Source organism: Chiloscyllium plagiosum, unplaced genomic scaffold (genome assembly GCF_037043375.1).
Source record: "Chiloscyllium plagiosum isolate Xiang-an unplaced genomic scaffold, Cpla_swu_hap1 HiC_scaffold_10, whole genome shotgun sequence".
Lineage (NCBI taxonomy): Eukaryota > Metazoa > Chordata > Chondrichthyes > Orectolobiformes > Hemiscylliidae > Chiloscyllium > Chiloscyllium plagiosum.
This window is the reverse complement of record NW_028270148.1, coordinates 86631541-86645385: the sequence shown is the minus strand read 5'-3', so window position 1 is coordinate 86645385 and position 13845 is coordinate 86631541. Positions and strand designations below refer to the sequence as shown.

The 13845-nt window shown below is 41.0% G+C and overlaps 1 protein-coding gene across 5 annotated transcripts in view; it reads right to left on the bottom strand.

Moving 5' to 3' along the window:
- The window catches only part of map3k4 (mitogen-activated protein kinase kinase kinase 4), a 216128-nt gene that overhangs the window by 132910 nt on the left and 69373 nt on the right, over nucleotides 1-13845 (bottom strand). Inside the window, exon 3 of one of the 5 annotated variants that reach the window (XM_043696305.2) lies at nucleotides 10008-10122. The exons of the other annotated variants lie outside the window; for them this stretch is intronic. Within the exon in view, the coding sequence (XP_043552240.2) occupies nucleotides 10008-10047 (40 nt within the window). The 5' untranslated portion in view covers nucleotides 10048-10122. The remainder of the gene's footprint in view (nucleotides 1-10007; nucleotides 10123-13845) is intronic. 5 annotated transcript variants of the gene reach the window in all.

Sequence of the window (13845 nt, the reverse complement as noted above, 5' to 3'; positions counted from 1 at the left end):
AGTCCTCACCAACACCCTTTCCTGCTAGAATGTTGATAGTCGGGGGCTCAGTGATGGTTATGCCATTGAATGTAAAGAGGCAATGGCTAGATTATCGTTTTGGAGATGATCATTGCCTGGCATTTGTGGCAGCAATATTACTTTTGATTTTTTAGCCCAAGCTTAGCTATTGTCCACGCCTTGCTGCATTTGGACATGGACTGCTTCAATACATGCAGCAGCACGAATGGTGCTGAACATTAGCAGACATCTCCAACTCGGACCTTATACAGAGGAACCTCGATTATCTGGCATTCGATTATCTGAATATCAGATTATCTGGCAAAATCACAAGATCCCGATGCTCGGTTAAATTATGTTATCCAGCATTCGATTATCTGAATTTCGACTAACTGAATGAAATATTCCCTGCCTGTGTCCTTCGCATAATCGAGGTTCTTCTAAATGGGGAACAGTCACAGATGAAGCAGCTGAAGGTAGCTGGACCTAGGTCACTATCATTAGCAAATCCTGCAACGATGTCATGAACTGAGATGATTGGCCTCCAAAAACCACAACCATCTTCTAATGGGCCAGGAATGACTCCAACAGCAGAGCTTTTCTCCATTGATTCCAGTATCGCTACAGCTCATTGATGTCAAAAGTAATCACTCTAACCTGATCTCTGGAATTCAGCTTTTTCCATTTAGATCTCATAGTACATTAATATTGGAATGGTCCTCCTATCACCCCTCAAAATAAAGCAGGTGGTGCTTTTGTATTCTTTAACTGTACATTAATTTGCTTAGTCAAAGCTTTTGAAGTAAGAGTTTTCCAATTAATGCTACACTGAGGTACATCCATCATCCAATAAAGCATAATTGAATAAACTGCAGACAAAGATATTCACGGCTCAATTTCAATTCTGAACAACTGATACAATATTTGTGGGTCTTTTTTTCTCCTAGTCCAGAGGTAGAGATACCATCATTGTGCCACAAAAGCCCACCACAGCCCTTAAATGTATGCCGCAATGAGCATCAACAGAACCACCTGTTTAATATATTTGAAGTGAATTCCTGTTCCTGGTTTTAGGACAATTCCTTGCATACCTTGACTTACAGTGAAAATGCCTATTGATCACTCCTTGTGTATTGTTAGGATTCCATTGTTTTTGGTGGCAATCCAAATCTCATGCATTGTCCTGATCCACACCATCCAATAAAAGTACAAACGATCTCAGAATACTTGTATCAAGAGGATGTTGCTGACAAGTGTCTATGGCAAGGCTCCAATGATCTTGAAAGTCAAAGACCATGGAGTCCTCCATTCTCTGTACCACTGCAGAATCTCTAATTTGTGACAAAAAGGTAGCTGGAATTGAATTGGTTTAGGGCAGCAGCCATTTGTTTTAAAAGAGAAGAGAATCATTACCACAGAACGTAGACCAGTCAAAATCAAATATCTATCCAAATGTTTAATAAGTGTAAAATAATTTTAAAGCACAGACTCCAGTATTCTGATGTTAGATTAAAGACTGAAAAGTAATCAAAATTCATGATTTATCATTCCACGGGCTGATTGGCCGTCACCTTAAATTATCGGAAGTCGACCACTTCTCGTAGACATCCGACAAATTAGCTCTCTTGTAAATCTTCAGCATCAAAGTAGCTTTCATTCAGTTCTGAAAACACTTTACTTTTTCCAGTTAAAGACAAATCCAAATCCATTCCTCATTTCCTCTTGGATACGGAAATAGAGTTCAGATTTACATTTCATTCCTCCATTGTTTCCACGATTCAAATTCCAAAAAAATAAGCGGGTGATCATAGTTAGACCACCGAAAACATGACTCAGGTTGTTTTGCATCAGGAAGTCCTGGAAGCAATACTTTTGTCAGATAAAAAATTATCTTCCTATGTGAACGGATCAAAATTAATCCTCTACTGTCACATTGTATTGCTGAGCGCCCATTTACCAAAGCAGAAAACAGAAGTCAGCTTTCTACAACTGTTATTTGCATTTCATAGTTCAATACAAGCTCCAATAGGTTATCTCTTTTTGAACCAACCACCCTAATGAAGAAAACAGCCTTTTCTAAATTTCCTAATCAACCTGTTCAGAGATGTTATCACATATGATTGGAGCACGTGGAATTTAAACCTGGGCCTTCTAGTCCAGAGATAGGGATACCACCATTGTGCCACAGGAGCCCACCAGCCCCTAAATGTATGTTCCAATGAGCATCAACGGCTCTCCATTATCTCTAGTGTGCGCTCTGGTCAATTTTTAAAGGGACTTCATTTCCAACATTGTCAAAGGTCAGTACTCTAGGAATATTCCACACTTTGTATTCTTGACGTGGTTTATGGTCTAACAACCAGATTTTTAAAAATATCAGGTTTGCCCAATATTTTCCAAACTGGGATTATAATATTTAATAGCTATATATTATATATCAAAATGAAAACTTTAAATTGTAAGTAGAGGCAAATGGGCACATTTGGAATGCTAAAGCAGGGATATATTTAGTCAGACCTGAAACTGTCAATAGTAAAATACGCAACCTGATTAGTTCTAACAATATCAATCCCTCACCCTGAACAACTTTTCTTTCCAATCCCTCACCCTGAACAACTTTTCTTTCCAATCCTCCCACTTTCTCCAAACAAAAGGAGTAGCCATGGGCACCCGCATGGGCCCCAGCTATGCCTGCCTCTTCGTAGGGTATGTGGAACAATCCATCTTCCGCAACTACACTGGCCCCACCCCCCATCTTTTCCTTCGCTACATTGATGACTGTATCGGCGCTACCTCGTGCTCCCACGAGGAGGTTGAACAGTTCATCCACTACACTAACACCTTCCACCCCGACCTCAAATTCACCTGGACAGTCTCGGACTCCTCCCTCCCCTTCCTAGACCTTTCTGTTTCTATCTCAGGCGACCGAATCAACACGGACATCTACTACAAACCAACCGACTCCCACAGCTACCTGGACTACACCTCCTCCCATCCTGCCCCCTGTAAAAACGCCATCCCATTCTCCCAATTCCTTCGTCTCCGCCGCATCTGCTCCCAGGAGGACCAGTTCAAAATACGTACAACACAGATGGCCTCCTTCTTCAAGGACCGCAATTTCCCCCCCGACGTGGTCGACGGTGCCCTCCACCGCATCTCCTCCACTTCCCGCTCCTCCGCCCTTGAGCCCCGCCCCTCCAACCGCCACCAGGACAGAACCCCACTGGTCCTCACCTACCACCCCACCAATCTTCATGTACAGCGCATCGTCCGCCGTCACTTCCGCCACCTCCAAACAGACCCCAGCACCAAGGATATATTTCCCTCCCCTCCCCTATCAGCTTTCCGTAGAGACCACTCCCTCCGCGACTCCCTTGTCAGATCCACACCCCCCACCGACCCAACCTCCACTCCCGGCACCTTCCCTTGCAACCGCAGGAGGTGCAACACTTGCGCCCACACCTCCCCCCTCACTTCTCTCCAAGGCCCCAAAGGAAACTTCCATATCCGCCACAGATTCACCTGCACCTCCACCCACATCATCTACTGCATCCGCTGCAGCCGGTGTGGCCTCCTCTATATTGGGGAAACAGGCCGCCTACTTGCGGAGCGATTCAGAGAGCACCTCTGGGCCACCCGGACGAACCAACCCAACCAACCTGTAGCACAGCATTTCAACTCCCCCTCCCACTCCACCGAGGATATGCAGGTCATTGGACTCATCCACCGCCAAACCACAACAACCCGACGGTCGGAGGAGGAGCGTCTTATCTTCCGACTGGGAACCCTCCAACCGCAGGGGATGAACTTGGACTTCACCAGTTTCTTCATCCCCCCTCCCCCCACCTTGTCTCAGCCGGATCCCTCCAGCCCGGCACCGCCTTCCTGACCTGCAGTCTTCTTCTTGACCTCTCCGCCTCCATCCTACTCCGACCTATCACCCTCACCTTGACCTCTTTCCACCTATCACATTTCCAACGCCCCTCCTCCAAGTCCCTCCTCCCTACCTTTTATCTTCTCCTGCTGAACACTCTCTGCTCATTCCTGAAGAAGGGCCTGTGCCCGAAACGTCGAATCTCCTGTTCCCTGGATGCTGCCTGACCTGCTGTGCTGTTCCAGCAATAAAGTTTCAACTTTGATCTCCAGCATCTGCAGACCTCACTTTCTCCTCTAACAATATCAATAAATATCAAATTAATAGAAGCAATATAAAATATTTGCTTAACTTTAATAATTGGTTAATGTTGAAGCCATAATTAACCACATCACTAAACTATAAAAAGAACAGCAATCATGCAAGAAATAAACATATTTCATTTTTTAATTCAGTTCCCATAACAAAATATGTTTTCCTTTGGTCACCAGAGCCAAAGGCTGACAGTCTATGGAATGAGTATTGGGTAGCATCATAAAACAGAAATTTGCACTCAACTCACCTTCAAATAAGGCTGAATCACATTAACGTAAAAGCTTTGATGATATGTTACTTAATTATAAAACCAACAGTGGAAAATACTTAATCAGCCTGCGGCATGAACTTGAATAATTAATTTCATTGAGAGCGCAGAATTACTACAATACTATAACCAACAAGTCAACTGAAACTGCTACAAAAAGAAATTATTGAACCATCAGAGCACAATTCCTGCTATTCATCAGGGTAGATTTTAAATAAGGGAAGGGCCAAGAAAGTTGCAGCTGAGTTTTCATCCATCTAAAACCAGTACAAGTTTTGATAACACAAACTGCAACAAAGCTCAAATTGTTTTGCTATTTCGTCTTTGCTTTCACGTCATTTAAAAGTGCAAGCAATAAAATATAAAAATATGAAATCCAAGGCAAAAACTCTTTCACAAAGTTTAAAATGGCTAACCATACAACAGAAATAGGCACGATTAATTTATTTATGAATTAGCTATGGTAAAGGTTACCTTCACTTGAGGGGACAGAGCGTTTTAACTATAAATTCAATAACCATTAATTTTAGACAAACTAGTGTGTCTTATGGCACTGGTTTTACAAAAGTCCTACTTGATTTTTTTTAAAAGGACTAACTTGGACAACTATGTATTTGCAATCCTAACGGAACATTACTGCCCAAAAAGAAACTGGACAAATGGATCCAACGCAAAAATATCAAGTCTGCTGCCATATGTTAGCTCTGTTTATCTTACCAAGGTGGAGTCATACATACCTCTACAATGAGCCATTTACTTATTACTACTATAGAGATCAAGAGCTTGCAATAAGCAGCTATAAAGGACATCATGGAATCATAGTATATGGAAAGCCATTCAGTGCATTGGAACTTTGCTGGCTCTTTGGAATAATACCCAATTTAATTCCTCTGCCCCTTCTCCAAAGTTACCACTCAATCTGCTTCCATCCCACTTTCAGACAATGTATTCCAAATCATAACGTAACTGCATTAAAAAATGTCATGCATCAGCTCTGTCCTCTGATTCTGGGTAATAAAAAGCATAAAACTGAACATGTCATAAACTTAAAACAACTAAAAGATTTTGTTTCTTCAAAGTCTGCGCTTGGGATGAGCAAGGCCAGAATTTATTGCCCTTGATTTAGGTGGCAGTGAGCCAGAGGCCACATGGCATGTGTACACTCGCAGAGCTATTAGAAACACACCTAAGATTTTGATGCAGCTGACAGTTCTAGCTCCAAATCAGTTGGCATGCAATTTACTTGGGAGCACCACATCCCACAAATTCTCTTCTAACAGGTTGGGAGTTTGCTCGTTCAGCTGGTGGGTTTGTTTTCAGATATTTCATCACTATGCTAGGTAACAACATCATCAGTGAGCCTCCGGTGAAGCGTTGGTGTTCAGTCCCGCTTGCTGTGTGTGTGTCTTGGTCTGTTGTGGTGCGAGATGTAATTTCCAGTTGTTTCTCATAAGTTGGCAAATGCCGTTCAAATCTGTGTGCTTGTTAATGGAGTTCCAGTTTGAATGCCAGGCCTCTAGGAATTCCCTCGCATGTCTTTGTTTGGCCTGTCCCAGTCGAACTGGTGTCCCTCTTTGTCTGTGAAGATGGTCACCAGTTCGACCAGGAGAATGCATCCACCCCGAGGCGGGCCAAACAAAGACATGCGCAGGAATTCTTAAATGTGTGGCATAGAAACCGCAACTCATTAACACACACAGATTTGGACTGCATTTACCAACTTCTGAGGAACAGAACCAGAAATTATATCACACACCACAACAAACTAAGACACAGCAAAAGCAGGACCGAACACCAATGCTTCACTAGAAGCTTGGATCACTAGATGTTACTTAGTATAGTGATGAAACATCTGAAAATAAACCCACCAGTTCAGCGAACAAACTGACAACTTGATCCACAACCTGAGCTCTAATTCTTCTCTAAAATTCCCTATCTACTGCTATTGCTCTTCTATGCAACAGGGCTTGCAAATGTTTAAAATATATCCCATCAGTGAGGGGTCTCTGTACTAAGCAGACAGCCTCAAGTTCTAATGGGGACACTCAAATGTCAGCTGGTTTTTCACTCCATTTAATGAGTGGTCTGACGCATACTGCTGCTATTTTCAATTTAAGGAAAACATTGGATTATGAACAAAACATTCGCTCAGTTGCGCATTGAAGAATTACTAATGACTCTTCTGCATCTTCTGGAAACCTTTGAACTGTAATAAATCTGGTCTGGACTCTAGCCTATAATAAGTCGTTCGGCTATCATGCAAATTCACTATAATGCGATTGACAAACTAGGGTCACTGTTTCCAAGTGCGAACTTTTAAAATGGGTGTTGGCTGTAACACAATTACACTAAGCGCTGTTTCTCTATATAGCACAGGATTGCTCAAGAGTGTACCCATCACATTATAGAAGAAAAACCTGTAACTTATAACTGCATACAAGTTAATCATCTTCCGGAAGAAGTGAGCATTATTGCCATTCTTTGTTAAATACTTTACCACAGACAGGTTCAATTGTCAAACTGGCCAACTCTTAACAGAGAGCAATGGAAAATAAAAGTTCCAATTTTCAGTTCATACCAGACCTGATTACTCCTTGTACAACTAAACAAAATACAGTAAGGAGAAAATAAAATGAAGTGACATGATAGGTAAACAACTCAACACTATTACAATTAATTTGAAGAGTGATATCATTATATCCAAAGCCTGATCAATCCACATTTTGTCAAAAACCAACTTATTACCTTTAGGTGACTTCAGAGGAAGATATGATAAAACTGATAAGCATGAATTTTCTATCCCAAGGATTATCAGAAAGTGGGTAAATCTCAATAAAATATCTTCACAAACATCCCATAATAAGAAAACAGCAACATCTCCATAACATAGGAAATAACTACTATATAGTTATAGTACAGAGTTAGAGCCAGAATCAATTGTTGAAAACTGTCTTATTTGCAATTCCGAGTAAAACATCTCAAAGGCCGAGTATATCGATATATCTATATTCAGCAACAGATCCCAGGCTTTGTTTATAAAACAAATCTTCAATTTCTACCGCCCCTTTCTTGTTCAGAGGACAGGCAATTTTTATGTACCTCAGTCTTGTGTTAGGCTTAAAGAGAGGTCCCAGAGATGAACTGACAATATGATAACTCACTGAAAAATGACCATTTAGAATAAAATGCAACAGAACAAATCATCTTGCTACATTTTCCTTTTACTATTTCAAAACTCCTAGTGTGACCCGACAACTACCTGGAGCATAGATAAAGTTATCATAGCCCCAACAGGACCATATGACTCGGCTGAGAGAGACAACTGTGGTGAGTTTAACAGGAGGGCCACACCTCAGGCAAGCGGTGACATTGAGAAGGCAGAACTTTCATGGTAACGTCAGCCTGTGAGGTGCTGGCCCATACACATCAAAACAAGCACTTAGTTTCAAAAGAAAACACGAACTAACTATACAGTCCCACAGCTTATACCCTGCTCAACTACCACAATCTTCTGCCTGATCTCTCCTCCTTCGGGCTAGTCTAGTCTTTTCAACTGCTCTCCTGCCATTACAATCTACACAATTGCCTTCAGTTTACTGTCAGCCTGATGAAATATAAGTTTGGTACAAAATAAAATGTTGCAAAGTATTAATTTATCTGATTCTGTCATGGAAAGGTTTTATCTGATGCTGGAAATATTTAAAAACTTCAGCACGCAACACACAGTCAAAGCCAATACTACTTCTGTTACAGAAATACTTTATAATTCTGTTCTTCAGCCAGTGCTCCCATAATCAGGCGCAATGGAACAGTACTGTAAGAACATATAATACCTCCATTGTACAAGCAACAGCAGCCACATTAGTTGAGCTCCCACAGTATTCCACAAAGGTCAAAACTGTATGATTTTTCACAAAATGCAATTAGGCATTAATTATCTGGTGTTCATGAAACAGTTGAAATCTGTATTTTTTCAAAAGGTTATGGATGCTGAGCAATTTACCTTTAAGATAGATTGATAGATTTTTATTAGGCAATGAAATGAAGGGCTAGAAACAGCAATGCTAGAGAAACTCAGCAAGTCTCGCAGCATTAGTGGAGAGTGAAACTAAGTTAACATTGAGTCCACAGAAGAGTCATATTAGACTTGACATGTGAACTCAACTATATCTGCAGAGATCTTCCAGCACTGTTCTTTCTTCAAATCTCCAGCATTTGCAGTACTTTTCTTTTATAATGGCATAAAAAGATATGGAGTGAAAGATAAGAGAGCACACATACATTTCACCCATTGCAGAACAAGCTTTAGAGGCTGAGTGGCCTACACTAGCCTCTATGCTCCATAGGAAACTTCTAGAATTTCCTTTCGTCTTCCTGATTATACAGAAAGGAAGGAGAGGGAAAATTTTAAGATTTAACAAGTAGGTTTTCCATAGATTCTACATGGCAATCTAAAATATGGGCCCAAATGATCCAGTCAGGATCAACGCCAAGCATATTTACACTATTCATGAAGGTTTTTGCAACTTGACCCTTTGATAATTTTTCTGATGTCCGCTGAAGCATCAAAAGGAATGCCTGCAGATTATGGGGTTAACAAGGGATGAACATATTAACCTTTTTCACAACAGTAGCTACCATATTGAGGCAAGTGTTTAAGTGTCCAAATGTTTCAATAGGTTGGTAGGTGACAATTTATTTCTTAAAAGCGAAGTTACGGACGATTCCAGTCAACAGCCAACAACATATAAAAGAAACTTAACAAATGAGATCAACACAGCTCAAGCGGTTTCCTTCACTAATACATACTCACCTGCTGCTGTCCACAGGGAAATCACCCTCCACAAATACATTCAATAGTGGATAGCTAACAAAGTATAATGGAGCATATAATAAAACCATGTACTTGTCTCAAAGTCCCACTGGCATACACAAACTACAAAATAGCAACAGCCCTACCTCTTAGGGTAAGCTAGGTAACTGACAAGATGTCGTTGTCCAGGTTTCAACCTTCCAGAGAAAGTCCAGATAATCTTTAAACCAACTGACTATGACAGTGGTCACTTATTCTGTTAAGTGCAACATGAAAAACAGCTCAATTTAAGATTATGGCTACCCAAGTCAGACCAACACGCATATACTGAACTTTTGCCTGAAAAGAACCATTTCTAATGGCACTGGAATTGGTAACCTCTACCTCAAACTGCTACTGAAGCCGAATGAATAATTAAGAATTGATAAATCGGATCAATTTCTGTAACTTAGGAGATACAACTCTACATATAAAACCATGAGAGAACGTTGACTCTTAGCTGTGATCTAAAATGGATTTTCACAAATCATGCTGGAATGGCCCCAAGTTTGATCAATCCTACAGGTAGAGGTCTTTTCAATTTATTTCTCAAGAGAAAGTAGTTATGTACCCAAAGATAGCCACAATTGTCATTAAATGGATATTGCAATGTTAAGCAGCAACATATATATATATAAAATCTAAATGCATTTAACTTTTACCCTGGTTAGGAACTGAATTGAACTTAGGACCCTTACCCAAAAAAAGATGGGCTCTCATACGAGCTTCAAATGTCATTAAAGTCCATCTGTGAGCCTACCCAGTGTGATGACAGCTGCATATTGTATTATTCCCACATTATCTGGAGTTATTCTAGTGGACAAACAGAGTAAAAATAAATTTAATAACTAATTTATTCAGAATGCAAAGGGAAATGAAGCTTTTGTAATACTAAATATTTAATTGCTTTAAAAGGAATGCACTGGCAGTATGTGAAACCATTCAGAGTACTATGTAAAAGGCCACAGGGTTTAACACATCCTTTTCATTCTAATTATATATTAATAACTCCACTTAGATACTTTAAATTGCAATTTCACACTAAGTATCTTGTATTAGATTTACAGACCATGCTGGGTCTCATTTGATGTGTAAAAATCCCCATTAACATTTATGCTGTTTTTTTTCAAAATTGTAAAGGAATTACACATTGCATGTAATGAATTGTTGGATTATGCAGGTTATAATTAGCAAAATCTTTGAACCAGAGCACAAAATGCTCTTATTTTATAGAATTGCTGTCTGTCAGAGCATCTTACGGTTTCTCACTGCCGATGTCAAATACAGCGCTGGTCACACTAGAATTCTGATAGTAAGGTTTGAACTGCTGGAGTTTCTACAATAAAAGGGGTTTACCAGAAACACATTAGAACAGAATCAGATTAAGGAATCTTTTCTGCAGTGTAGGATTAACAGAAATACTTTCTGGAGTATCAGTGGCTTCCTCAACATTGCTTCACGTCAAAATCAATGGCCTAAAACAATTTCCACAACAACACAACTGAGACGCAAGTGCTAATGTGCTTTTCAAACACAATATTTCAATATTGTACATCAACAGCAATTTATGTATATGTTGTGTGGTTCAATGTGCATTTATCTATTTAAGGTAGTGTGGAAGAGTAATATTGGACAAAATGGAGAGTCTAGAATGGAGAAAGGGTTTTAAGATCTTTTGACAGTTAATTCACGTGGATAAGAATGGTATGACTTCAGATGATAAAACAGAAGCTAGTAAATCTTAATTCAATGTACAAAACAAATTATTCAGATTACAAGGACATTTAGCCATCTCAAGTGGTCTAGTTTTGGTGGTTTCACAATTACCCATTATATTATAAGCAGTGCATCCACAACAATGGCTGATCTTTTGAATTTCGTTCCGTTACCAAGTGCCCAAGGGTCCATGCTCAGCATATCTTCAACACGCTAGATCAAATTTTGCATGTATACAAACAACAATCAGACTTATGTTCTCACCACCCCTCTCAATCAATTCACTGCCTATATATGCTCAGGGTGCTTCACAGAAATCCAATCTTAGATCAATGCAGTTTCATTTTAGCTTAGTAGATCAAAACTAAATCATATCCTCTTAAATCCCTGCTAGATTCTGTACAGTTGCCACTAATTCCACTGCCTCGCTGGTCATTTTCTCAAGCAGATCAGGATCTTCATAATCTCAATGCCCTATTTAACCACCAACCAGGTGCTGATTCCATATCCTCACTAAGTCTTTCCACTTTCATCTCTAAGCATTACTTACCTCATTTTGCTTCCTTCAACAAACTGTAGGGCCTGCAGTCACCATCACAGCAAGGCAGGCTGGGAAGAGGGACCTGCAGTCAGGTCTCATTGGGGAAAAACAAAGAGTGGCATCAGAAGCAGAAGTAAGAGTGGGAGGAAATTAGAAACTGGAGACCAATTTCACTGTTGAATACAGATTATAAAATCCTATCTGAGACCATCGCCAACCTGGTCAAGACTGTTTTGGGATGATTCACCCCAACCAAACATGCGCTATACAAAGCAGGAAGATTTGAAAGAGCCTCGCTCTCAAGGATACGAATGCAGGACAGGAGGGTGGACGCCTGCCTCATCAGCCTGGATCAGAAGGATGCCTTGAACAGGATACTGCACACCTACATGAGGGACATGCTCTCCGAAATGGACTTTGGGGACAGAATCCATAATTAGATCTGACTACTCCACAACAATATCAGTAGTGCAGTCTCAATCAATTGATGGGAATCCGTTTCCCAATAAGATCTAGAGTCGGACAGAGCTGCCCATTCTCTTCTGCCTTGTTTGTGTGTTGCATACAATTTTTTGCACCAGGAAGAATGTGAACCTGAGAAAGGTCACTATTCCAGGCAGCAAAGGCCTGCAGGTCAAACCCTCCCTGTACATGGACTTACATGTTTTCTGCTCGAATCTGCTCTAAGTGTGCAGACTCATGAGCACCTGTGACCAGTTCAAGGTAAAAATCAAAGCAAGAGTGAGGCCATTTCTTTGGGAACTCGTCAGATTATCTGATGATGCTGGGCATATTGTTTGGAGGGGCCAGGGTGTGGCAGCAAAATTTGGGAGCAGCACAGTGCCAAGGTGAGGCAGAAACTAGCAGATGGGATGTCCGCTCCCTTTCGATTACAGTTTTAAAAAAAACCTGGTCACCAGATGGGAGGTACTCTTAGTTTACGTGCTATGTAGATCTGGTCCATTCCCTAAGCCTGTGCCAATTCATTCAGCTGAGTCATCCTCCACTTCATCTGAAGGTCAAAGATGGACCGTGTCTGCAAGGACACCATTCAAAACTCTGGATCGTATGGTCCTGCCTCTACGTGCGTGGGGATAAGAGAACAGGACATACTCAAAGCTGGCCACCTTTGTGTGTGACTGCATCAAGCTGTGTAGACCCTCCATACTCAACACAAAGTATCACTACATGCTGAAGTTCCATCAGTCCTCAGTGTTGCAAAGCTCAGGTCTGGCCTCAGTGCCCTGGAATGCTCTAAGTAGTTGGATTGCTCTGCACCACTTGTCCCTTCATGGAAAAGTTTGCAAAGAAAAAAACTTTTGGGGGGAGGGGTAGGGAAGAACCAGAAAGAATGTAGTAGCAGCAGCATAGGACAGCATAATCAGAGGTACTAACAGCTCTGCAGCAAACTGCACAAGTCCACACAGTTCTGTTGTCTGCCCAGTGCAAGGGTTCAGGATATTGGCTATAGGCTGGAGCAGAATTTGCAATGGGAAGGGGAGGATCCAGTTCTTGTAGCCCTGTTGGCACCAGTGGCATAGGTAGAAGCAGGAAAGAGGATCTGCATAGTCAATAAGAGGAGCTAGGTACTAAATCAAGATGCAGAACCTCAAAGATTAGCAACTGAGCTACATACAAATTGGTATAGGGTAAACAAGGGGAGAGCGCTCAATGCGTGGCTGAAGACTGGTGTGGGAGAAATCAGTTGCATCATCCAGCATTGCATGTGTGAAATATCCTCTAATTAAATATTAGGGAGACTGAAGCCATTGTTTTTGACCCTGCCTCAAACTCTGTTCCTCAGTTACCTTGGAAATGGTCTGAGTTCAGGCTCCCCTTTGCCCTTTCGCTCCTCTGCTTCCTGTTGTGCACCATCCGAAGAATTCTTCATTTGAAAATTCTCGTATTTATTTTGAAAAGCTCTCAAAAGCAATAGCTTCACTCCACTCCACCTCTGTAAACTCTCCCAAACTTCAAGACTTCTCCACTCCTCTAACCATGCCTTCTTGTTATTAAAGTTATTGGAAAGAATTCTGAAGGATACAATATATCTCCACTGGGAGAGACAGGTTAATTAGGAATATTCACCTTGGACTTAAGGGAATATTGTGCAAGTAACTAGGGGTGATGATGAGGATAATACATTGAAGTGGTTTACATGAACCTTAGCAAGGCTTTGATAAAGGTCCTTCATGGCAGACTGGTCAAGGAAGTAAGAGCCTATAGGATCCAAATGAAACTGCCATGTTGGGTCCAAAATTGCCAGAGAGGCAGGAAGG